General features: G+C 47.7%; 1 protein-coding gene across 5 annotated transcripts; it reads right to left on the reverse strand.

Annotated features, from left to right (window-relative positions):
* Window positions 1-643: 643 nt before the first annotated feature.
* JMJD8 (jumonji domain containing 8) lies at window positions 644-19,266 on the reverse strand. 5 transcript variants are annotated; one of them, XM_075566208.1, is made up of 11 exons: window positions 19,134-19,217; window positions 18,781-18,829; window positions 15,003-15,181; window positions 14,398-14,490; window positions 11,383-11,431; window positions 8,087-8,183; window positions 6,465-6,533; window positions 5,630-5,749; window positions 4,934-5,001; window positions 3,040-3,174; window positions 644-1,471 (listed from the first exon to the last, which is right to left on the reverse strand). In XM_075566208.1, the coding sequence occupies exons 3-11, from the start codon at window positions 15,095-15,097 to the stop codon at window positions 1,391-1,393; spliced, it is 807 nt and encodes a 268-aa protein (XP_075422323.1). In that variant the 5' UTR covers window positions 15,098-15,181; window positions 18,781-18,829; window positions 19,134-19,217; the 3' UTR covers window positions 644-1,390. The 5 variants fall into 5 exon arrangements, with proteins under 5 accessions (XP_075422323.1, XP_075422318.1, XP_075422320.1 ...); XM_075566203.1 differs by having other exon boundaries at window positions 18,992-19,209; XM_075566205.1 differs by lacking the exon at window positions 18,781-18,829 and having other exon boundaries at window positions 19,134-19,266.
* Between the last annotated feature and the right edge of the window lie 5,235 nt (window positions 19,267-24,501).

The following is a 24,501-nucleotide window of genomic DNA, read 5'->3' on the forward strand; positions in this document are numbered from 1 at the left end:
TGTTGCTGATACCGTCTGCATGCGGATCTTGTTTAAACTTGTACGCTGTTCCGGTACTTGTAACGTACATACGTGCTTTATCCCTCTGTCTAAACAGGAGGCTTGGGAGCCTCTCTGAAAATGTTTTACGTTGGTCTAAGTAAGATAACCCTCATCTACAAATCTTCATGGTCAACACAGTTATTGTAAATGTCACTGGAAGCTGCGCAGCTGCTGCTCCCTGTGCACACTGCTCTCCTAAACTCCCAGTGTAAGTTGCTGTCCGTGGGAACATCTTGTAGGCTCCTGTGTTCCACACTGATGCTCTTTTACCACCAATATTTGAGCATGAGGTTCGTTGGTTCCCTGTGAATAGAGAATAAGATGTGGCACCAGTACACTGTGTAAGGATAAGCCGCGTGGGCACCCTCTGCCTGCAGCACCGGGTCCTAGTTTCTGTCGGTGTACAAAGAAGACCATAGCAATGTGATCCTTGTGTGCGCTGGTTAGTGAGAACGAGCTGTTCCTGCTGCAAACTGCCTTTCTCCCTTGCACACTTTCTTTGTGTGACGGAACAGTGATTCCCTGTGTATTGCTCCTTATTTCTTTCACTACTGAAGAAAGGCTTTCGGACACGTACATATTCATGCCTAAGCTGAGCATGTTAATATTATAAAACTTCCATTTATTGTCCCAAGTAATTTTACACAAAGATCACACAACGTTAACAAACTTCTGCAACAGCAGATCTGGAAGGCGTTACATAGGTAGTCTTGTTTAGGAACATGTATTTAACATACCACAGAGTATACAATATATAAATACCTTTGCGGGCAGATGGCTATCCGTGCATGGTGTTTAAAAGTGGTGCTGGCCTCTCCGGCAGCAGAGGAGTTAATATAACTGCGGCCGTAACATTTCTCCAAAATATTGGGCTTCTCCCTGTGGTGTGGGATCGGGGTGAAGAATAAAGGAAATAATGCACACCGCTCACGTCCTTGCTCTCCGGGAGGAATGTAACATGAAAATCCTGGTTGACATTTAAATATTAAATATATATCCTAGATGAGGTTCCTGAGTATTACCCCCTTTGCTGGTAGAGAGGCCAGCAACATGCTGATGGCTCCTCTGGCAGCAAACAGGTAAGGCTTGTTTGCGCAATATAAAAACAATGAAATGGAAATGTAGTTTTTTTTTTTTTTTTTTTAAATCGAGAATGGGTAAAAATTGATTTGTTTTATGAATTATCTGGTTGTCGCAAAGATATTAAAATGACGAGTCATGTAATTGTCAGTCTTCGATTCCCTGAGGTTAGATTTCATTGTAGTGGAGCTGGTGAGAATAGCACAGTTTTCTCTCCGTATTAGAGTCTTCTCTAATCAATTCCATGTAGTTCATAGTGGGAGGAACTTTATCCCAGGAACGTAGAGATAAAGACACTGGTATCGAGGTTCAATGTTGCGTGCCACCAGCGGTCAGGGAAGTACAGCACCTGTGAAAAGGAGACCTGGATGTAGGATTGGAGGTAGCAGATACCAATCATGCTGTGTGCACACAGGTCCCATTCTGCACCTACAGTATACACGGCATCCTGTACTGATCCCAGCTCCTCTGTGCTCACACACAGGGCATCCTGTACTGATCCCAGCTCCTCTGTGCTCACACACAGGGCATCATGTACTGATCCCAGCTCCTCTGTGCTCACACACAGGGCATCCTGTACTGATCCCAGCTCCTCTGTGCTCACACACAGGGCATCCTGTACTGATCCCAGCTCCTCTGTGCTCACACACAGGGCATCCTGTACTGATCCCAGCTCCTCTGTGCTCACACACAGGGCATCCTGTACTGATCCCAGCTCCTCTGTGCTCACACACAGGGCATCCTGTACTGATCCCAGCTCCTCTGTGCTCACACACAGGGCATCCTGTACTGATCCCAGCTCCTCTGTGCTCACACACAGGGCATCCTGTACTGATCCCAGCTCCTCTGTGCTCACACACAGGGCATCCTGTACTGATCCCAGCTCCTCTGTGCTCACACACAGGGCATCCTGTACTGATCCCAGCTCCTCTGTGCTCACACACAGGGCATCCTGTACTGATCCCAGCTCCTCTGTGCTCACACACAGGGCATCCTGTACTGATCCCAGCTCCTCTGTGCTCACACACAGGGCATCCTGTACTGATCCCAGCTCCTCTGTGCTCACACACAGGGCATCATGTACTGATCCCAGCTCCTCTGTGCTCACACACAGGGCATCCTGTACTGATCCCAGCTCCTCTGTGCTCACACACAGGGCATCCTGTACTGATCCCAGCTCCTCTGTGCTCACACACAGGGCATCCTGTACTGATCCCAGCTCCTCTGTGCTCACACACAGGGCATCCTGTACTGATCCCAGCTCCTCTGTGCTCACACACAGGGCATCCTGTACTGATCCCAGCTCCTTCTCTGTGCCCATAGACAGGACATCCTGTACTGATCCCAGCTCCTTTTCTGTGCTCACACACAGGGCATCCTGTACTGATCCCAGCTCCTCTGTGCTCACACACAGGGCATCCTGTACTGATCCCAGCTCCTTCTCTGTGCCCATAGACAGGGCATCCTGTACTGATCGCAGCTCCTCTGTGTTCACACACAGGGCATCCTGTACTGACCTCAGCTCCTTCTCTGTGCCCACACACAGGTCATCCTGTACTGACCCCAGCTCCTTCTCTGTGCCCACACACAGGGCATCCTGAACTGACCCCAGCTCCTTCTCTGTGCCCACACACAGGGCATCCTGAACTGACCCCAGCTCCTTCTCTGTGCCCACACACAGGGCATCTAAAGAACATAGTACTTGCGTATTGTCAGACATGAAAAAAGGGTGCAAGTTTACTCCTAAAATCTTGCTTGTGTAAAATGGTTGTCTATGAAAAATATCAAACATTAGACCTGTTGATATATTTCCTTCTATATCTTCCATGTAAACTGCACATGCAAGTTATGAGGCGATTATAAAGTGGCTCTTGGTTACCTCTGATGGACACTTACACCCTTTGTCGCTTGACTTACCTCCCCCGGCCGTATGGTGCACTCCACGGGGCGTTCTTCCTCTGAGAGGAAGGGGTATGTGTCCATCAGCCACGAGAGGGTTGTTCTATTGGGATTAAATTCGGGTGTCTTCTCAGGAGGGTAGAGAAACCAGCGCTGTAACAAAGAGAGAAACGTGGTAAGTGTGGGCAGTGCCAGCTTCCTCACAAACACCTGTGCACAGACCAGATGCAGTGTAGGCAGCGGAAGTGCCAGACTCCCTCCCTCTCAAACTCATGCTCTGTCAGACAAGGTGCTGCAGTGCCTGCCGTTTCTCCCAGAATGTTCTGCCAAACCAGCTACATAAACACTGGATACAGTGCCTGCTGTCTGTCCCAGAATGTTCTGCCAAACCAGCTACATAAACACTGGATACAGTGCCTGCCGTCTATCCCAGAATGTTCTGCCAAACCAACTACATAAACACTGGATACAGTGCCTGCCGTCTCTCCCAGAATGTTCTGCCAAACCAGCTACATAAACACTGGATACAGTGCCAGCCGTCTCTCCCAGAATGTTCTGCCAAACCAACGACATAAACACTGGATGCAGTGCCTGCCGTCTCTCCCAGAATGTTCTGCCAAACCAGCTACATAAACACTGGATACAGTGCCTGCCGTCTCTCCCAGAATGTTCTGCCAAACCAACTACATAAACACTGGATACAGTGCCTGCCGTCTGTCCCAGAATGTTCTGCCAAACCAACTACATAAACACTGGATGCAGTGCCAGCCGTCTGTCCCAGAATGTTCTGCCAAACCAGCTACATAAACACTGGATACAGTGCCTGCCGTCTCTCCCAGAATGTTCTGCCAAACCAGCTACATAAACACTGGATACAGTGCCTGTCGTCTCTCCCAGAATGTTCTGCCAAACCAACTACATAAACACTGGATGCAGTGCCTGCCGTCTCTCCCAGAATGTTCTGCCAAACCAACTACATAAACACTGGATGCAGTGCCTGCCGTCTGTCCCAGAATGTTCTGCCAAACCAACTACATAAACACTGGATACAGTGCCTGCCGTCTCTCCCAGAATGTTCTGCCAAACCAGCTACATAAACACTGGATACAGTGCCTGTCGTCTCTCCCAGAATGTTCTGCCAAACCAGCTACATAAACACTGGATACAGTGCCTGTCGTCTCTCCCAGAATGTTCTGCCAAACCAGCTACATAAACACTGGATACAGTGCCTGCCGTCTCTCCCAGAATGTTCTGCCAAACCAGCTACATAAACACTGGATACAGTGCCTGCCGTCTCTCCCAGAATGTTCTGCCAAACCAACTACATAAACACTGGATGCAGTGCCTGCCGTCTCTCCCAGAATGTTCTGCCAAACCAACTACATAAACACTGGATGCAGTGCCTGCCGTCTGTCCCAGAATGTTCTGCCAAACCAACTACATAAACACTGGATACAGTGCCTGTCACCTCCCTCTAACACAACATTGCTTACTCCTCCACTTACATACCGATCAAGTCTTCACACGTATGCTTTTATTGGGGACAATGTATGCCAGCTTCCACCCCCACACCTCATTATGTACGTTGCTAAATTCTGCCAGTTAACACTGGCATTTAGTCACTAAATGACAAGCCGGTGCACTGAATATATGGAAACTAATAAATCCCTCTTTTAGCACCAATTTAGTGTGGGAGCCCCGTACACAGAGGCCCCCGCAAAAAAAAAAAATCACAGCAGCGAGGAACTATTGCTTTCGTGTTGTGACAATGCAAAATAATGTACACCGTAACTTCACAGTAGCACACAGATACTTTAAATAAAGAGAATGAGGCAGGGACAGTCACGCATGCGAAATCACTGACCCTACGCGCTTTATAATCCGATAGAAGAAATAGATGTGTATCTCTCACCTTCCTTCCATATATGATCTCGGAGAAGCCAGGCCCGTGCCAGTGGAAGGGTACTCCTGTGCCAGAGCCTGGGGCAAAAGGTGAACCATGTATTCAGCAGATGTACAAAGAGGGAGTCATGGGACAAGGTGGTACCTCCTCCTTATAGTACTGACCATTCATGGTTACAGAACCTGCTAACTCCAGGAGGCTCTAGGGATGGGTGTAGGGATGCATTACGTTTTCTCTACCAGGGACAGGTCTATGCATGGGATTAGGAATACATAGCATGTCACCTCTAGGACTGAACAGGTACATTTGGGTGATGGGATACATTGCATTTCACCTCTAGGACTTGATGGTTTAAGGGTCCCTAGCTTGTCACCTCCTGGCCTTGGTGTTTCAGGGGATGAGAGCCTGTCACCTCCAAGACTTGATGGTTCAGGGGATGCATGGGTGCATGTCAGCTATAATATGAATGATTTAGTAGATGGGTGCAGTGATACGTAGCGGTCACTTCTGGGACTGGATGATGTTCTGGGGCTTGCATGTATACAGTGTGTTACCTTTAGGATATAATAATTATCTGCCTCGGGCCTTGGCTGCAGTGATGCATTGCAGACGGATCCAGCAGTATTTAGGGCTGACAATGTAGTGGGGTTTTCATCACACGGCTGTCTCCCTCCCCTATCCCACTTACACAAGCAGGATACTCACCGGCAATGCCAAAGCTATATGCCCCGCTGGTGCCCGGGATCTGGAATGGAGGCGGTGTGTATTTCTGAAACAGGGATCCCCACTCTGTGAAGTTATTATCCCCAAAAAAATACAGTGTGTCTGTGGGAGAAAAGAGAGGTAGAGCTTAGTCTGAGCACAAAAAAACCCTGTTCTACATCAGTATGTCTCTTAAAATGAAAACATCTCAAGGATTTGGGAGAGGTTTTGATTAGGATGCAAAACGGAAAGTAACAAGGTTTTTACATACTAGGTAAATCATTTTCTACAATGTCATATAGGCACAGGAAGTAACACACAGGCTGCAGTGTTTCCCCTAGACAGAGGAAACCTCTCCCCCCCTTCCTAATCCTTCACCTGTTTTACACTCCAGTAGTATAAAACAGGACAGGTTTGTGGTGTTCTAAAGAAGCAGAAGCCAAAGGACTTAGAAATGAATCTCCACACACCGCAGCCTCACAAATCTAAAATGTGTTATGCCTGTAAAAACATTTAAATAAGATCTCAATCATGTTATCTTAACTATATTGCACATTTGTACACTTCGGACTGATTTATTTATTACCCAGAAATCAGAAGCTCTGCTTTTTGAGACACTATTACTTTGCTGGGAAAAGTGTCATCTCAATGGGATGTTTTGAAGGTTCACCTAACTCATGAGTTCTCACTTTAAGGGTGACTGAGCACCCAGGACTCAATTGCTCCGTTATAGTAAACACCCATTATGGTTTTTTTTTGTGTTGTTTTTACAAAAATCAGTATTGAGAGAAACCCTCCTGTTCTAACGAGACAAGATGGAGTTACAGCCAAACCTTACCGCAACCCAGCAAGTTGAGGTCCTGGGGTTTGAGCAAATGATCCACGTATTCCCAGAATGGCACATCCACTGCAGGAAGGAAGAAATGTTACAGCTATTCCACTCGATTTGTATACAGGAGATGCATGAACGAACCGGCCGCACCAGGGAACCCTTACTGAGTCTGCGGTGAAGCTGCGCCGGAAACGTACATCTCGGCAGCAGGTAAGAGCCACTTGCCCCACCTCGTCTGCCCATTCTCCGATCTGTGGTAAGACCTCCGACCCCATTGATCCCTGGCTCTCCTATTTGGGATCGCCTTATCTCATCCCAAGTGGAATGTTTCATTCCATCACTGTATCAGCCTCGCTCACCCCTGTTGGGGAGTCTATTCCGTGACTGTGTATGTACTTCTGGAGATATGGTCTCTGGAACGGAACCCTGCACTCTAGGTGAGGTCTTTCCAATGGTCTATATTATATCGGGGGGTTCTTAACCAGGGGTGATTTCACCCCCAGGGGGGGGGATAGAAAGGGGTTCAGGGGGGTGATTGAGAAGGTGCTGGGATTTGTTGAAGATTTACATTTTGTGAATATTAAAAATGATCTCAACTCGGGTCGTCAAACATTCGTTTCCATTAATTATTTGTAACATTGTATTACTTTTATGCTGTTAAAATAACACGTGGCTGATACACCGTGTGAACGCTTCTTTATCTCCCGCCACATAAATGCGCGGTCGACATTATTTTCCGTCTCTGCTCGTTACACGTAGTTACTAAAAATCTCGTTTCCAGATTTGAATTGATAAAAAACAGCAGCATTCTCATAGATTTTTGGTGCTTTTAAAAAATAAAAAATTGTTAACAGTTTGAGGTTTCTTTTTGTTCAGTTTTCGTAGCATTAAATGCCATTTTTACTCTCTAACTGCTGGTGTTTTTGCTTTGTACCCATGTCGCGTATGTCCTCATTACTTTTGCTAGCATATAAGTCAAAATATTGAAATGGTACCAGTACGTCATATATAAAATGCTTGGCATGGGGGCGATTGGGGACCTTGCTGGTACCGTAGGGGTGATTAAAGTACAAAAGTTTAAGACCCCTGATCTGTAACGTGTCGTCACTACCTCTTTCTGCTGCTGATACCTTTTATTATACATTGTGGGTTTCCCCCATTGCTTTGTTACATTGCCTACTTTTTTTTTTTAATAACATAAATGTAGTGGGTTTTCATTTTTAGATGTTATCAAATATAAACAGTGGGGTGATACAGATTAAAAAGGGGGGGAAGGGAGAGATTAATGTACGTGTTTTAGACCTCAGACATACCATTTTTGATAGAAAAGAGAGAGATTCGTGGCTTCTTACAGTGGCAGTACATGAGTTAAATAATACTTTGACAACCACAGAATAATTACAGGATTGGTTGCCCACATTTAAGTCAGCTATAATAACATCTCTGAGGTCCCTCTTTCCTCTGTAGAGGATGCAAGTGTAATGCTATTCACCCTGTATTCTGGGCTTGAAAGAAGATTTTGGTCCTGTGTATTTGATGGGAGCTGAAGCCTCCATCCATGGAAAGCGGCTTCACAGTGTATTGGGAATAGACTATTGGTGGTAAGAGGAGACTGAGCGGATACTCACCCTTCTCGTAGGAATATGTGTTTGCTGTGCTCAGTCGGACTTGTCGTTCACCAAACTCCTCCAGAAGGTGCTGCTTGGTGCAGAGTGACCGAAACGCCTGAGAGAGCGGAACAGGAGAGACAGAGATGGGAAGAGGAGAGACAGAGAGAGGGGAAGAGGAGAGACAGAGAGAGAGAGGGGAAGAGGAGAGACAGAGAGAGGGGAAGAGGAGAGACAGAGAGGGGAAGAGGAGACACAGAGAGAGCGGGGAAGAGGAGAGACAGAGAGAGAGGGGAAGAGGAGAGACAGAGAGAGGGGAAGAGGAGAGACAGAGAGAGAGGGGAAGAGGAGAAACAGAGAGAGGGAAAGAGGAGAGAGAGAGAGAGAAAGAGGAGAGAGAGAGAAAGAGGAGAGAGAGAAAGAGGAGAGAGAGAGAGAAAGAGGAGAGAGAGAAAGAGGAGAGAGAGAGAGAAAGAGGAGAGAGAGAGAGAAAGAGGAGAGAGAGAGAGAGAGAGAGAGAAAGAGGAGAGAGAGAGGAGAGGGGAAGAGGAGAGAGCGAGAGAGGGGAAGAGGAGAGACCGAGAGAGGGGAAGAGGAGAGACAGAGAGAGAGGGGAAGAGGAGAGAGCGAGAGAGGGGAAGAGGAGAGACAGAGAGAGGGGAGGAGGAGAGACAGAGAGAGGGGAGGAGGAGAGACAGAGAGAGGTGAAGAGGAGAGACCGAGAGAGAGGGAAAGAGGAGAGACCGAGAGAGGGGAAGATTGACCAAGACAGGTAAAGAAGGAAGATAACACAGCTTTGTAAGTGCCTGCACCATGCAACATCGATAACTGAAAAGGTGCAGTCTCAAAAAACAGCCCCATGCGAACAATTTAACAATCGAATTGACTTTTATAAACCAAGCTAAGCAAAGATTTTATATCTTTTGTAACTCGTGAAAAAACGTACATATTGCATTTCTCAGAGGCCTCTGCATGGGCGGAGTGTTTGTCAGACAAGTGTTTTCTTTACCCTTGTTCTTATCAGAGAGCCAATAAAGATAAGGGGAGGGGGAGCTTTGCCTGTGCAAACTTTGGTTGGACACACAGTGACCTAAACAAATGGAGCAGCCAGAGGAATACAAGATCTTAGCTCACCATGTTTAGAAACTAATGTTAAAAATTTATTTTAAAGCAGCAAAACCCCCGTAACTATTTTTTTTTTAAAAACACAATTGGGCACAGTGGGTCCTCGGAGCTAAACTGCGCTATTTCCACTTTCGAGATACAGGTGAAGTTACCGGTATTATTTCCTGGCTTTTCATGAGGATTTAAATGACCGTGCACTGTCATGATGTAGCAGCTTCCTACTGGCCCAATATTTGGCTGCCATTTTGTTACCTCTAGCGAGAGATTTACACCCGGTAACTTCACCGCCAAGTATCTCTGGAACCAGGAGTTCACCAGAGCTGAAATTAGCCAGGATCAGCCCCGGAAGAAGCCCCGGTTTCCACCCTGTAAAGAAAATGGGGAGTAAAAAAAAATCATGTCCACTTTGGCCCTAGGAGGGGTTGTCCCTTTAATCGCACTCCGTAAGAAATGTTATCACCTCCGTTTTTCTCCAGAATATGGAATGACTTTAGGGATCCTACATATCAGCTATGCCCCTGCTCCACCATGTGCGCTCCACCGCCTGCGCTCCCACACCTGTCTCGTTCCCACCTCTTTTACTGCCACAGCTCTCTTTCACCTTTAAACCTTTGTCCCCTCACTGCCCTTTACCTGTGGAGCCCCTGCACACTCCGGACATACCAAACACCTACTCTCCCCACCTATAAGCCAAACCTTAAAACGCACCTTTCAATTAAGAATTTCTATAGCCTGGTCTCTTGACTGCTATCCCGCACCCACAATCGCTCCTGTCCCGCACCCACAGTCGCTCCTGTCCCACACCCACAGTCGCTCCTGTCACGCACCCACAGTCGCTCCTGTCCCGCACCCAGTCGCTCCTGTCCCGCACCCACAGTCGCTCCTGTCCCGCACCCACAGCCGCTCCTGTCACGCACCCACAGTCGCTCCTGTCCCGCACCCACAGCCGCTCCTGTCCCGCACCCACAGTCGCTCCTGTCCCGCACCCACAGTCGCTCCTGTCCCGCACCCACAGTGTCCCGCACCCACAGTCGCTCTTGTCCCGCACCCACAGCCGCTCCTGTCCCGCACCCACAGTGTCCCGCACCCACAGCCGCTCCTGTCCCGCACCCACAGTCGCTCCTGTCACGCACCCACAGTCGCTCCTGTCCCGCACCCACAGTCGCTCCTGTCCCGCACCCACAGTGTCCCGCACCCACAGTCGCTCTTGTCCCGCACCCACAATCGCTCCTGTCCCGCACCCACAGTCGCTCCTGTCCCGCACCCACAATCGCTCCTGTCCCGCACCCACAGTCGCTCCTGTCCCGCACCCACAGTCGCTCCTGTCCCGCACCCACAGTCGCTCCTGTCCCGCACCCACAGTCGCTCCTGTCCCGCACCCACAGTGTCCCGCACCCACAGTCGCTCTTGTCCCGCACCCACAATCACTCCTGTCCCGCACCCACAGTCGCTCCTGTCCCGCACCCACAGTCGCTCCTGTCCCGCACCCACAGTCGCTCCTGTCCTGCACCCACAGTCGCTCCTGTCACGCACCCACAGTCGCTCCTGTCCCGCACCCACAGTGTCCCGCACCCAGTCGCTCCTGTCCCGCACCCACAATCGCTCCTGTCCTGCACCCACAGTCGCTCCTGTCCCGCACCCACAGTTGCTCCTGTCCCGCACCCACAGTGTCCCGCACCCAGTCGCTCCTGTCCTGCACCCACAGTCGCTCCTGTCCCGCACCCACAGTCGTTCCTGTCCCGCACCCACAGTCGCTCCAACCAACCATTGTGATCAAGCACTGCCATCTCCTGCACTCCCTCCCTAACCTCCTGTCTCTGTAACTCTCCCAGCATACTGCTTATTGTTCAGTGTCAGTGTGCTGATTGTAAGCTCTCCGGGGCTTTCTTATTGTCTGATTTTGTTTGTTGCTCTTATAGTATTATAACTTCCTGTACTGTCTCTTTTGTAAAGGGCCGAGTACATTGGGGGCACTATATAAAGATACACATACATTTAGCAGGAAGTGGAATTACAAGGGAAAATAAAGAATCAAGTTGCTTTACCCTGTGATTCCCCTTTTCCTGCCCACACCGGGCCTCTCAAAAGAGACTGAACGAGAGCCCATTCCCAGGTCAGATCGCCCCGGGGTGATAAAACCTTGCTGGGTGCCTAGAAACGTGTGGTCTTTGTTCAATTCCTGCACCACTCACCGAGTTGTCTGTGATTCCCCGAATAATAACCGGCCTGGTGTAGGCATACCTGGCAGGGGGAGAGAGAAGGGTCATATTCAGCCCCGTGCTAGTGGTAAGGGAGAGAGACATTGCATAGAAGCCAATTTGCTACAAAGTTATTAATGCCTCATCAGCAAAGTATTTCGTTCCATTCCCTTGAGTAGAAGTTATTGCTACACTAAGGCCTAGGACATAGTAAAATCAGCGTCGCTGAGGCGGGCTGAGCCGCGCTGAACAGATGCACAAAGCCCCTGCATCTGTAATAAGCGCGGCTATAGTTTCTCCCTCCGCATGCGTGCTGAGAAAATCAGAAGAGACAGGAGAGTTTGAAATGTTGCCGCTTGGGGGAGCGGAGGAGCGGTCAGCAAACGCGCTTGGGAGGCGGGTATCACTGTGTGTGTCACTTGGTAGCTGTCAGTGTGTGTGTGTGTGTGTGTGTGTGTGTGTGTGTGTGTGTGTGTGTATATATATGTATGTATGTGTGATGTGTGTGATGTGTGAAGTGTGTGTGATGTATGTGTGTGAATATATTTATCAAAGTTGCACAATGTTAATAAATAATTTATTCTCACAACATGTCTTTTTTTTTCATTTTTAAAATATTATATAATACACACCACTGCAGGAAAGTTGGGGGGGATTTAAAACCCCGGGTTACACCTGCAGTATGACAGGTGCACTTCCCACACCCTGGACACACACATCTGGTTCTTATTATTCCAACTTGTCTGAATGTCTCTTTAAATCGGCATTGACCTGACTGCCCCTATGCTTCTCCATGCATTCTCCTCTCCAGCTGTTTCCAGATGTTCTCTGCCTCCTATTTCTCCACGCACCCCACTGTGGCATGAACATCAATAGAGTATAATTACACAGTGTGCAAGTGTCTCCTGCACATTATCTGCATACACACCTTTCCCCTCCTCTCTTTCATTTAATGTCTCTCCGGCCCCCTCTTTCATATTGTCTGTCTTTTGCCATCTCTTTCCCACGCACGTTCTTCCTTTTCACTTATTCCATCCACCGTATCCTATATTTATATTCATTCATTATTTTATTCATTCTCTCTCTCATTCACCCACATCCCTCACCCACTCACACATTCACCTGTTTTATACACATATCTTCTCTCCCCATCCTCCTTTCTCTTTTCATTTCCCACCCACCATCTCTTTCAAATTCTCTCTCACACGCACTCTCTCTCTATCTCTCTCTCTCTCACACGCGCACACACACACACATTCACACACACACACACATTCACACACACACACACACACACACACACACACACACACACACACACACACACACACACACACACACACACACACACACACACACACACACACACACACACTCTCTCTCTCTCTCTCTCTCTCACACACACACACATTCTCTCTCACACACACACACACACACACACACACACACACACATTCTCTCTCACACACACACACACACACACACACACATTCTCTCACACACACACACACACACACACACACATTCTCTCTCACAAACACACACATTCTCTCTCTCACACACACACACACATTCTCTCTCTCACACACACACACACACACACACACACACACACACACACACACACACACACACACACACACACACACACACACACACACACACTGACAGCTACCAAGTGACACACACAGTGATACCCGCCTCCCAAGCGCGCTTGCTGTCTCCTCTGCCAGGACAGCAAAAAGCTCCTGGTAGACGAGCGGCAGCGAGCAGCAGCACCTAAGTGCTTACTATGTCCCAGGCCTAACACAGCATTGAGAACTGTGAGAGAAGGAAGGAAAAGGGAGAGAAACGGTAAGACAGTGAAAAAGAAAGGTAAACAGTATGTACAGAGGTAGCAGACTTCACCGCTCCTGTTAATACGATGCATTGTGTTAACCCTGGCGCGTTATTTAAAAGTAGTGCTATTGAATACAAAGGTTAAGGAGATAACGCAGAGTTTATTTTGCTGTGACGGGGGTAATAACTTCTGCTACATTTGTACATATATAAATAGGTTATGGTGGGTAACACAAGTGCCATTGCAAAGCCAAACGACAAAAAGGCCCAGTGCTACATCTAACTTGACATATTATATAGTTAAATACCCATCTGTTTATGTCATCAATTCTTTAGCCAAAGTATGTTAAGCCTATAACCACGTCACGGTGTGGCCCATCTGTAGGTCCCAACACCGCTGCACCTGCAAAAAGCCCCCGTAACCCCTCCAATGGAGGGAACACTGTGTTTAATAGACTGGTCATTCACATGTGCTCATCACGAACTGCAAAAGCAGTGTTAGGACCTCCAGATGGGTCACACCGTGACGGGGTCACAGGCTTAACATACTTTGGTCAAAGAATTGAAATAAATAAACTTTGCTTATGAGAAGTTATACAGACAAGTATTTAATTATATAATAAGGCGTTAGATGTAGCACTGGGCCGTTTTGTCTTTTGTTCTATACACGAGGTCACAATCTGGCAGCACTCTTTTTGACACCATAGATATGATTTGGTGGATTTGGGTTCTGAGCTTACAGGGGCTGTGTGTGTTTCACATTGCAGAGCCAGTATAACCATTCCTACACTGGTGAGACAGCTGTCTGTGAGCAGGTTTACTGGTTACGCACTTCTTTAACCCAGGCTGTGCTGAAACGCCGTGTAATACGACATGCATGTTAAAATGGATTTGAAGCAAAAGGTATCTGTACACTGTGTGCACATTTGCATGTCATTTCCCAGAATCCCTAGCGGTAGTGGAAACATTGTATGCTAGGAAATAATGGTGAGAAGCCGGGTTTCACACCTGTGTTAATGTGCTCACAAGTGATATGGGTGTTTGCTGTATGCTGTACGGAGGAGGGTTTTTGTCACTTTTTTTACCCACCATAACTTATTTATAAATGTACCAATGTAGCAGAAGTTATAACCTTTGCACAAAGTAAACATAACAGGAATCTATACTCACCATTGCATAAATTCTCTATAGGTGATGGAAGCGTCTCTTCTCTCTACTGTGCAGCGCTCCTCTTCCTGCAGGGGTGAGTAATGATTCAAGAGCCTGGGGACACACAAAAAAGAAACTACGTGTAAGGCCGCGCTTATAGTGAGCGCGACGGCACACGCTGCGCGAAACAAAGTGCAGCAGCTCATATGGGCGGCCATAGCGAGCGTGATGCAGAGCGACAGCGCAGATTTTTCAAAAGACCAATGGTTTTGGGAGATTTTTGTGTGGCGGCCGCGTCACATGAGCGGATCAGACTAGGAGGGTGAACCAGCCTGGCGACGCGTCCGCCACGCCCCTCCATCACTCGGGCAACACGCGCGATGCCATGCACTCCGTCGTGTGCGTGCGCGCGCCTACTATAATCTTAGCCTTAAGTCATCTAGAGCAACACTCCCTGCTTTTGACAGTAGGCTGATCTTCCCTGAAAGTGTTACAAAAGGCAATACAGATTTAGTATTGTATGGTGACATCACAATCGCTACCGAACAGGTCTGATGACATCACAATGACCACACACAGGATGACCAATGAGAAGACAGACATCTGCTTTGCATTACTATACTTACCAGCCACCGTCCTTCTCAATATATGCCGTCTGCTCTGGCAGTGCCAGGGGCAGGAGTGCTAGGAGGAGCGGTAGAGCTTGGATGCTGTGTGCCATCTGAACCAGTGACGTCGGTGTTGTTGCTTTAAACTGGGCAGTGCCCACCTCTTGTAGCGTACACCATAAATTGGTTTCAATACTCTGTCCACAGCAAGTAAAATAAAAAGGATTGTAAATATACTTTAAAGGTGCAATCCTACATAGCCAGCCAAAAAAACAAACACTTGCAAACAATTTAACACGAATTGACTTCCTTTAACTAATCTAACAATTAACTAATCTAAAAGCAAAGACTTGACTGCTTGTTACTTCTCTGGACATTAATTGCATTAATTGGACTCTGAATGGGGGAGGGTTTGTCAAACAAGGTCTTTCTTTACCCTTAACCCAATCTGTCCTTATCAGAGAGCCAATAAAGATAAGGACATTTTTGTTCAACAAAGTGACATCAGACAAGAGCAGCCAGAGGAAGTCAAACCCCTCCCAGGTCCTAGCTCACCATGGCCTTGATCCTCACAGCTCCATTATTATGTACCTAAGTTAAGCGCTGATGGGTATCTTCAGAGCTGACTAACGCAGAGTTAATTTTTGTTTCCAGCAAGAATGGGCTCTCCTGTTAGCTATAATGGACGTTAGTGCTAATGATATGCAAACGAGGATTTCTACTCTGTGTGTATCGGAGTCAGTCTGCTGTTTGTGTCTCAGTGTGTGTGTATGTATCGGAGTCAGTCTGCGCTGTGTGTATCAGTGTATGTGTGTGCATCTGAGTCAGTATGCTGTTTGTCTCAGTGTGTGTGTGTGTGTGTGTGTGTGTGTGTGTGTGTGTGTGTGTGTGTGTGTGTGTGCATCGGAGTCAGTGTGTTCTGTGTGTGTGTGTGTGTATCGGAGTCAGCCTGCACTGTGAGTATTGTATGTATGTGTGTATCAGTCAGTCTACCCGGTGTGCATCAGTGTATGTAGGTGTCCATCTGCCGTGTGTGTGTGTGTGTACCAGTCAGTCTACTCTGTGTATTGTATGTATAATTTTATTTATAAAGCGCCAACATTGTAAGCAGCGGTTTACAACATTACAATAGGAGGTAAATACAATACAATGCAGACAATAGGAATAAGGCTGCGTTTATAGTACTGGCTACGGCGACTGCGACGTTACGCAGCGCCGCAGCAAGTACATGCAGTCCGTCACGGGTGCCCATAGTGGCTGACGTCACGCGGTCACGATCGCTGGAAGTCAAAAGATTTTGACTTCAGTGATCGCAGCAGCACGTGAGCGGTTCAGCCAATGAGGGCGAACCGCTCACGGCCACGCCTCCTGTCGCACTCTGTACAGACTCCTGCGCTATAACAAGGAATCGCTATTACAACGGCTGACGTCACGTGTTCACGTCGCCGTAACTATAAACAAAGCCTAAGGCTGTGCCTATAGTGCCGTCGATGGCGACATGACGGGTGACATCACCCATCGCCGTCGCCACTGGCGAAAGTTATGTTTTGTCGGGCGGTGGCGTAGCGGGATTCCGGCACTTTGATTTGTTCAAGCGCCGTCCCGTGACGCGACGGCCCTTGAAAAATCAAATTTTGACGGCTTCAGGTTTTCGCTCCGTCGCCGGCGGCAATGTATTTGTTTTCGGGCGACGTTGCGTCACCGGCACTATAAGCGGGGCCTTAGGCCGCGCTTACAGTGCTGGCTACGGCGATGTCACCGGATCTGTAAGCGCAGATTAAGTGTAATAGGTAAATGACTAACAAGGCTAAAGGAACCCCTTTACCCCTCTTGTCCACTATGGCCCTAAAGTAGCCCCTACAATCTCTTTCCCCATGCGAGTCCTTGCTACTCCAGCCTAAAACTGAACACTTATAAGGGTCGTTGCAGATTTTAAATGTTTAATAACTTTGCCAGGTGGGACTGAAAGTCCTCTCTGCAGATAGTGCAATGAAACATATCACTGCTTTTCTTATGAGCCAGTTAGAAACCTGGAGGAAACGGAAGACAATGATCCTACCATTCTAACTAAGGGGCTGAGCTGCAAAGCAGAATTGTACAGAATAAAGATGGTGGCCATTTTAAAAAATCCCTGCAAATTATTTTATTTTTTTTAGTTGAATATTTATTAGAAAAAGAAAACTATTGGCTAAGAGCAGGGCTGTTTTAAGACCTTCGTAGGCCCTAGACACTTTTAGAGGCCTGTGTCCGATATTTTTACTCATTTTTATGTTAATTTAATCGTTTGCTTGTTTCTTTTGATACTAGCGATATTTGGCATCGATACTTTTATTTCGATATTTAAAGGTATCGATACTTCGAAGGCATTTTAAAATTAAAATTTGCTGTTTTCTCTTATTTTGTGATTTTTTTTTTTTTTTTTCAAGTGAAATATTCTAGGCCCTAAGAGGTTCATAGGCCCCAGGCACTGTGCCTAGTCGACCTAATGTATAATGCGGCCCTGGTTAAGGCTGCGTCCAGGGTGCCTTCTACCGTGCGGAGGCGCGCTGAGGCTGAGGGAAAGCGGGTGCTTTCCCTGGCCTTGGTCCGCGCGCCGTCCGGGGACGTGTCGAGGGGGTGGGGGGGGGGGGGGCGGTCTTATCCGAATTTTAGTTTCAAGCGCTCAAGGGAGCGCAGGGCCGGTCCCGTGAGCGGTTCGCCCAATGAGGGCGAACCAGCTCCGTGACGTCACAGCGCATAAGCGCTGACCATGCCCGAGGCCTTAAGAGGAAAGTGATCATGTTGGGGGGGAAAAAAGGAAAGCAAAGGTATTTGTGCAAGATTCCCAAACCATTTGGGGGGGGGGGGTCGGGGCGGAGGGGGGGTAATTGAACCCTTCGTGTTAGGGGCCATCACCTTTTATATTACATACAAAGCTATATCTTTCCAAAGTCCAAATAGCAGCCACATTTAAAAAAAAAACAAAAAAAGCAGACTGGTGACACTATAATTTTCCATGAGTGGAAAATACTGTTGAGCAGCTGTTAACACACACGTTATCTCTGCAATTTCACCGGCAATACAGCCTTCCCGAGGTTAAAAACAGAGACTGGGAACTATTTCTTACCCCCCCAATTCAAAGTAGCGAGACACATGTCAACAATATTACAGTTAGACACACCGTTAACGAGGCATTGACTCTATCTCTCGAGCGGAAGTTAATGCATTGCAGTGCTTGATTCGGCTTACATCGGGCCACCACTAATGGAGCCACGTCAGAAAAGAAGTGAGATATCCCACGACTAGTGCTATACACAATCCTGGCTCGGAAGTGAGTCACTCATTGTTGTATTAATAAAATAATGAATAACATTGGTAACTGTGCACTACAGCTTCTCGCCATACTGAGCAGACATGTCTGCCTTACTGCTGCCCATGCAACTTCACAGTAATATTCTTATCCCAGCAAAATCTCTCTATTATAGGACATAGATGTCAAAAATTCTTGAGAAATAAAAGCATAATCTGACTTGCTTAAGGGGATCACGAGAAGCTTTCACTATATATATATTTTTTTAAATAGAAATATGTGTATATATGCGTGTGTGTGTGTGTACATACTGTACATACATACATATGTTTTGAAACGTCGGGCTAAATGTTTGCTTGTTGGACTAAATAAATACTTTTCTTCTTACTCCTGTGCTGTGCTGGTATTTTGAATCACTAACGTGACCCTTACTGACTTTGTATATATTTATTCAGTAAAAAAAAAAAAAAAAAACGCTGCTTTTCCATAGGATAATGAAATACTTAAATTTGATAAGTTATTGCTCGCCCACAGTCCTTCCTTACTGGTGCTTTGCCTTGAAATCACAAATGGTATATATTATTACTACATCATATCATTAATGCTGATGTCCTATGGTTTCTTCAAAACCCCCTTTTATAAAAAGCCTTGCTCACCTAAAATCCCCTGGCTACACCTAGCTGAATCCCCTGGCTACACCTAGCTGAATCCCTCCTACCCCTTGGTTTTGCTGCAGATGTGCTGGTAATGGTCCCGGTGGTACCCAGAGATGCTCAGGGTGCCCGGACCTGCTCCTGCTCTCAGCCCCCTGGTGTCTCCTGCTTCCCTTATTGATGATGTGGAAGGTGCGATCGCCTCACCGTACACAACATGTACATCTATCCTGCTGCGGCTGTGTTCAAACAGGCCAGTCTCTGACATCCACGCATTCCCAGGTCCCGCTGGTTGCCTGGGAAATGTAGTCCACTCTCCCTCAACGGTGCGTGTAGAACGTGGGGCTGAAGACTACACTACCCGGCGTGCCTCAGGAAGAGGCTGTCTCAGGGATTTACATTAACGCAGCAGCCCAATGCAGGGGTGTGGGAGAAGACAAATCGCTTCCCTGCGTGTGGGATCTCTTTAACCCCTTCACGGCCGGTGTGACTTTGTTTCTGGAAGGATTTGCACATATAAATCTATTCTAAAAATGCAATGAAGCCCCAGAACTATTATAATATAATACAGTTGTACAATAATGTATACATCTCATCATTTATTTTTGTTAGCATACTTTTATATTAGTGAGCTTATTCATTTACAACAAGCTGTACCGTATTGGTGATACCTCTCGGAATTTCCTTGTGGCGCTGATCATTTTGTGTCTAAAGTTTCTTCTTATGTAAATGTTAAAATATATTAAACACAACGAAAGGCTGTTTTTTCATAAAGATCATTTATTAACCTATTTAGAAGGAGGGGAAAAAATACTGTATGTCCATCAATTTCAACCTATGCTAAATTTAGACGACAGATACTTTATCCTATATTTGGACTACATTGATCCAGAGGAAGGCAAACAAAACCCCAGTGACACATTATCTAATGATATCTCATACGGGGGAAAATACATTCCTTCCTGACTCCAAATATTGGCAATCAGATTACTCCCTGGATCAACATCCTTCCCATGTTTACTTATTTGGTATATACCTTGTAAAGTTAGTTTGGGGCTTTGTGCTCATTTGCATGTTATTTCCCAGAATCCCTTGCTGCAGTGGAAGCACTGTATGCTGGGAGATAATAGTGCTAAGCAGGGTTGCAGACCTGTCTGAGACATGTGAATGTGCTTGTCACGGAGACCAGGACTCTGTCACGGGATCCACCACCAGACAGGACACCGAGATCCAATAAACTGGTGTTTATTTCAGCTGAAGCCAACAGATGTAACACAATGTCACCAACAGAGTTGTACTCGCACCAACCAAGGAATACAGGGGGAATCCTAGCAGTCCTAGGTACCGGGGCCCCCAAAATGACCTACTCCTGTTGGGGATCGGGAACTCCAAGCAGCGCTGGCTGCAAGACGCACGCAGGCAAGTTTTAAATCTCCGCTTCAGAAAGGAACGCAGCCTCGTCTTGGGTGTCTCTGGCACAACCTCTGAGAACACCATTATTCCATCTCCATGCCTGTCCAGGAATTGATCTGTGCAACTGAGATCGGCCACCCCTTTTCTAGATTCCTGTCTCTATTGGAAGTCATGGCGGAAGGGTGGTCACCAATCACAGAGTGGATGCTGCATGGGACCAATCAAAGCACGGATTATATGTGGGCCAATCGCAGAGTGAGCTACATAGGCCAATCGGGGCTGTGGGAAATTCAAACCAACAAACCACTAAGGCCCCAGTATTTACTACTGCACGTGCGCCTGGTGGCGTGCGCAGATAAAAACCGCGATCGCGGTCTGTAGGGGAGTGATGGGGTGTGCGGGGGGCGGGGCCATGATGGGGCATATCTGCCCTTCCATTGACTGCCCGCCGACCACGTGATCGCGTTGCGGCCTGGGAAAGCAACATTTTTGTCATCCCTGCATCTGTCATAATCGCCTGAATCTCTTGATATGACTCCCGTGTGTATAAGTATAAGAGAAAGGAAGTTATGAGTGTGTTTTATATATTGAGGCAAGGATTTAAATGTCTTTTTTTAGGAGTTTTTTTTTTTCTCTGTTGTAAAACCGTCAACCTAGCAGCTGATTTACAACAAGGGGAGGGCTTATGTTGTTTCAATGGGGGGGGAAAATTATATATAGGGCTTGCCCTGGAGTTATGAAATAATTCTACAGAGGTGTGTTTTGGGATCAAAGACGTGAATTTTCATATTTCTACACCAGTGAACCACTGGGTATGCGGAATTCTGGATGTTAATCACCAGGGTTACAGACATTAATGCCCTTCTAGTGGTAATAGGTACACTTTCCTGGGTGCTTATCTTCCTAGGTAACTGGATTCAATATGAGTTTGGGAAGTTAGGCCCCCGTTCAGTTTGGTGCTTGAGGAATTTAGTTGCAGTTCAGTGCAGCAGCGGCAGTCAGTGTCGGACCCATAATTAAATTAGCTGACCCTACATACATAACCCAACAACACCAGGATAGGCAGGGGTAGGGAGAGGGAGAGTGCTAAATGCTTCAGCTGATCTTGCCCTGGGCCCTGACTTGACTGTCCTGCTGCAACTCTTGATGCGAACTGCTGGAGGACACGTATAGAACAGAGACCGGAGCTGGGCAGCTGGTCTCGGCGGTGAAGTCTGTTGTGTAATGCGTGACGTCACAAGTGACGCCTACGTCTGACGCACGTTTCGCTGACGCTTCTTTCAGGAGCACTACCACGACTGGATTTAACTCCTACCAGTAATTCCATATACTCTGCTGTGCCCCATTTTGTAGGTAGAATCATAAGTGTTTATCAGGGCCGGTCAGGCATTGACATCCCCCAACCCTAGTGCGGTTGACCAGACCGTGGTCTGCTTTTGTTACTTCCACGCCGTTTGTCAAGCAATTTTTGTCCCCTTATTCTTTTAATGAGTCCTATTAAAATTGATTGTGAACTTACACACACTCTCACTCAGCACTTTGGGGGACCCAGTTGGTCAACCTCTAGCACAAGGGGGCTTTGGTCTTGTACATTCCTCCACCTGGTGCTACGCTCACAATCGTGCACTTAACCCTTTAGGTCCCTTCCTTCACTTAGTTCTGCTGCAATTTGCTGAGGAGTGTGAGTGCATGTAATTGGGGCTTTCCCTGTCTGTTACGCCGGTGCTGCCCGCAGACCAGACCCGTCCCCTGAGCTGAAGGGGGAAGTGGGAATACACGCACCCGCAGCAAAGGGAGCGTGTCCGGAGTGTGGTATAAAGTGTTGCCAGGCCAGGTGTAGTAAGGTAGACAATACTTGCCGGTATCGGTTGTAGAGATAGAGTGAAGAATGCCTTGCCGAGGTCAAGGAGTGGAGAGCGGAGATAGGTTGTAGTCCAAGCCGAGTTCGAGGGGTATCAGAGTGAGCGTTGTCCAAGGAGCGCCGAGATCGAGAGCCAGAGGGGGTAGTCGTACGAGCCGTGTCAGAACCTGTGAAAACACTAAGAGAATCCTGAAGTACTTCCATGCAGAGACTATGTCGAGCAAAGACTGAGAGCAGAGAGGAGCTAGATAAAGCAGGAAGGTCCAATTAGGAACGGAGGCGGGACAGGAAGAGCTACAGGAAGACACTGCAGATTGGTGCAGGCATAACAGGCCATGTGAGACTTGTTGGTAACCTGAGTATGCCCGTGCGGCTTGCGGGGGCGGAGCCTGAGGTCCGGGGGACGGGAAGAAGAGTGTGCAGACTGAGCGCGCTCCATAACGCGTGTACGCGTGTGGACCGAGCCAGTGGATGGTGCAGATGTGCACGCGGGAGGGCGTGGGCGCGCCCTGCACTGAGCAGAGGAATCGCCGAGGGAAGTGAGTGAACTGTGTGGGGAGCATGGAGAACGCCGATTCCTGAAAGTACCCCCCTCTTCAGGAACGGCCTCAGGACGGTCCATGAACGGTTTCTCTGGAAACTTTTTCCTGAAGGACTTAAGAAGGGCCGGGGCATGAATGTCCTTTAAAGGTACCCATGATCTCTCTTCAGGGCCAAAGCCCTGCCACTGCACCAAGAACTGGAGCTGGCCCCTGGATAGGCGAGAATCCAAAAGAGAGTGAACTTCATATTCCTCGTTATTTTGGACAGTAATGGGGTCCGGTTTACGAGTCTGATCCGGAAAGAAGCGACTGGTGATGAATGGTTTTAAGAGGGACACATGAAAGACATTGGGAATCTTCATACTGGGTGGTAGTTGGAGCCGGAACGCGACAGGATTGATTGGTTCACACATAGGGAAGGGCCCCAGGAACTTAGGTGCCAATTTTGGAGATGGTACCTTGAGGCGGATATTCTTAGAGGAGAGCCATACCAAATCCCCTGGCTTGTAACTGGGTGCCGAACGACGACGACGATCGGCCTGCAGTTTCGATCTGCGGGAGGAGTCGGGAAGGGTAGACTGAATCCTAGACCATGCTGTTTGGAGGGCAGAAATGCGTTCATCTACGGCTGGAACTCCAGAAGGGATGTAAGAGATGGGTAGGCAGGGGGGGTGGAACCCATAATTTATAAAGAAGGGCGACTCCCGGGTGGCTTCGTTTTTTGCAGAATTGACAGCGTACTCTGCCCAAGGAAGGAGTTGAGCCCAATCATCCTGGGAATCGGATATGAAACATCTCAGGTATTTCTCCAGGGATTGATTGATTCTCTCTGTTTGTCCATTGGACTGTGGATGATAGGCGGAAGAGAAAGAAGAACAGATGCCCAATCTCTTGGTGAAAGTTCTCCAAAATTTGGATACAAATTGAGAACCTCTGTCGGAAACAATGGACAAAGGAATCCCATGAATCCGGAAAATCTGCTCCGTAAAGATATCAGCAAGGGCGGGGGATGTGGGTAATCCCTTAATTGGAATAAAATGGGACATCTTAGAGAACCTGTCCACGACCACCAAGATAGTGTTCATTCCTCTGGACCTGGGCAACTCCATGATGAAGTCCATCGAAATGTGGGACCAGGGGTGGTCGGGAACTGGAAGAGGTAACAGAAAACCCTGAGGCTTTTGACGGAGAGTCTTGCTTTGAGTGCACGTGGGACAGACGCGGGTAAACTCCAGAATATCTTGAGACATCCTTGGCCACCAGAAATTCCGACGAATGAGATCGGTAGTCTTCTTAAAACCTGGATGACCTGCAGATTTAGAGGAGTGACCCCAAGACAGGACCTCTGGAACAAATTTGTAAGGTACGAAGAGTTTGTTGTCGGGAACGACCAAGTCCTTGGGAATGCGTCTCTGGGAGTGCAAAATCTTGTCGAGATTCTTGAAAGTAGATGTAGCGAGAATCTTCTCTTGTGGAAGGATGGTCTCCAAAGGTTCCTCTGGTCTCTCTTCAGAAGAATGTATTCAGGAGAGTGCGTCTGCCTTTGGTCCCGGGGATATAGGAAAGGTGAAAATCGAATCGAGAAGAAAAAAGAGCCCAACGAGCCTGTCGTGGACCAAGGCGTCGAGCTTTTTCTATGTAAAGAAGGTTCTTGTGGTCCGTGAGAATAGTAAACGGCAGGTGTCTCCACTCTTGAAGAGCCATCTTCACGGCCAGAAGTTCCCTGTTACCCACGTCATAGTTCCTCTCGGCAGATGAG

This window comes from Ascaphus truei, chromosome 11 (assembly GCF_040206685.1).
Source record: "Ascaphus truei isolate aAscTru1 chromosome 11, aAscTru1.hap1, whole genome shotgun sequence".
NCBI classification, from domain to species: Eukaryota; Metazoa; Chordata; class Amphibia; order Anura; family Ascaphidae; genus Ascaphus; species Ascaphus truei.

Excerpts from the sequence above, each read along its gene's own strand:
- JMJD8 (XM_075566203.1), bottom strand. The coding sequence starts at position 19,194 with ATGTCAGAGACTGGCCTGTTTGAACACAGCCGCAGCAGGATAGATGTA. Across the intron at positions 15,182-18,780 it reads CGAGCAATAACTTATCAAAT|AGTATTGAAACCAATTTATG; the intron begins TTAAGTATTTCA and ends TGCTGTGGACAG. Across the intron at positions 6,534-8,086 it reads CACATATTCCTACGAGAAGG|TGGATGTGCCATTCTGGGAA; the intron begins GTGAGTATCCGC and ends TCCTTCCTGCAG.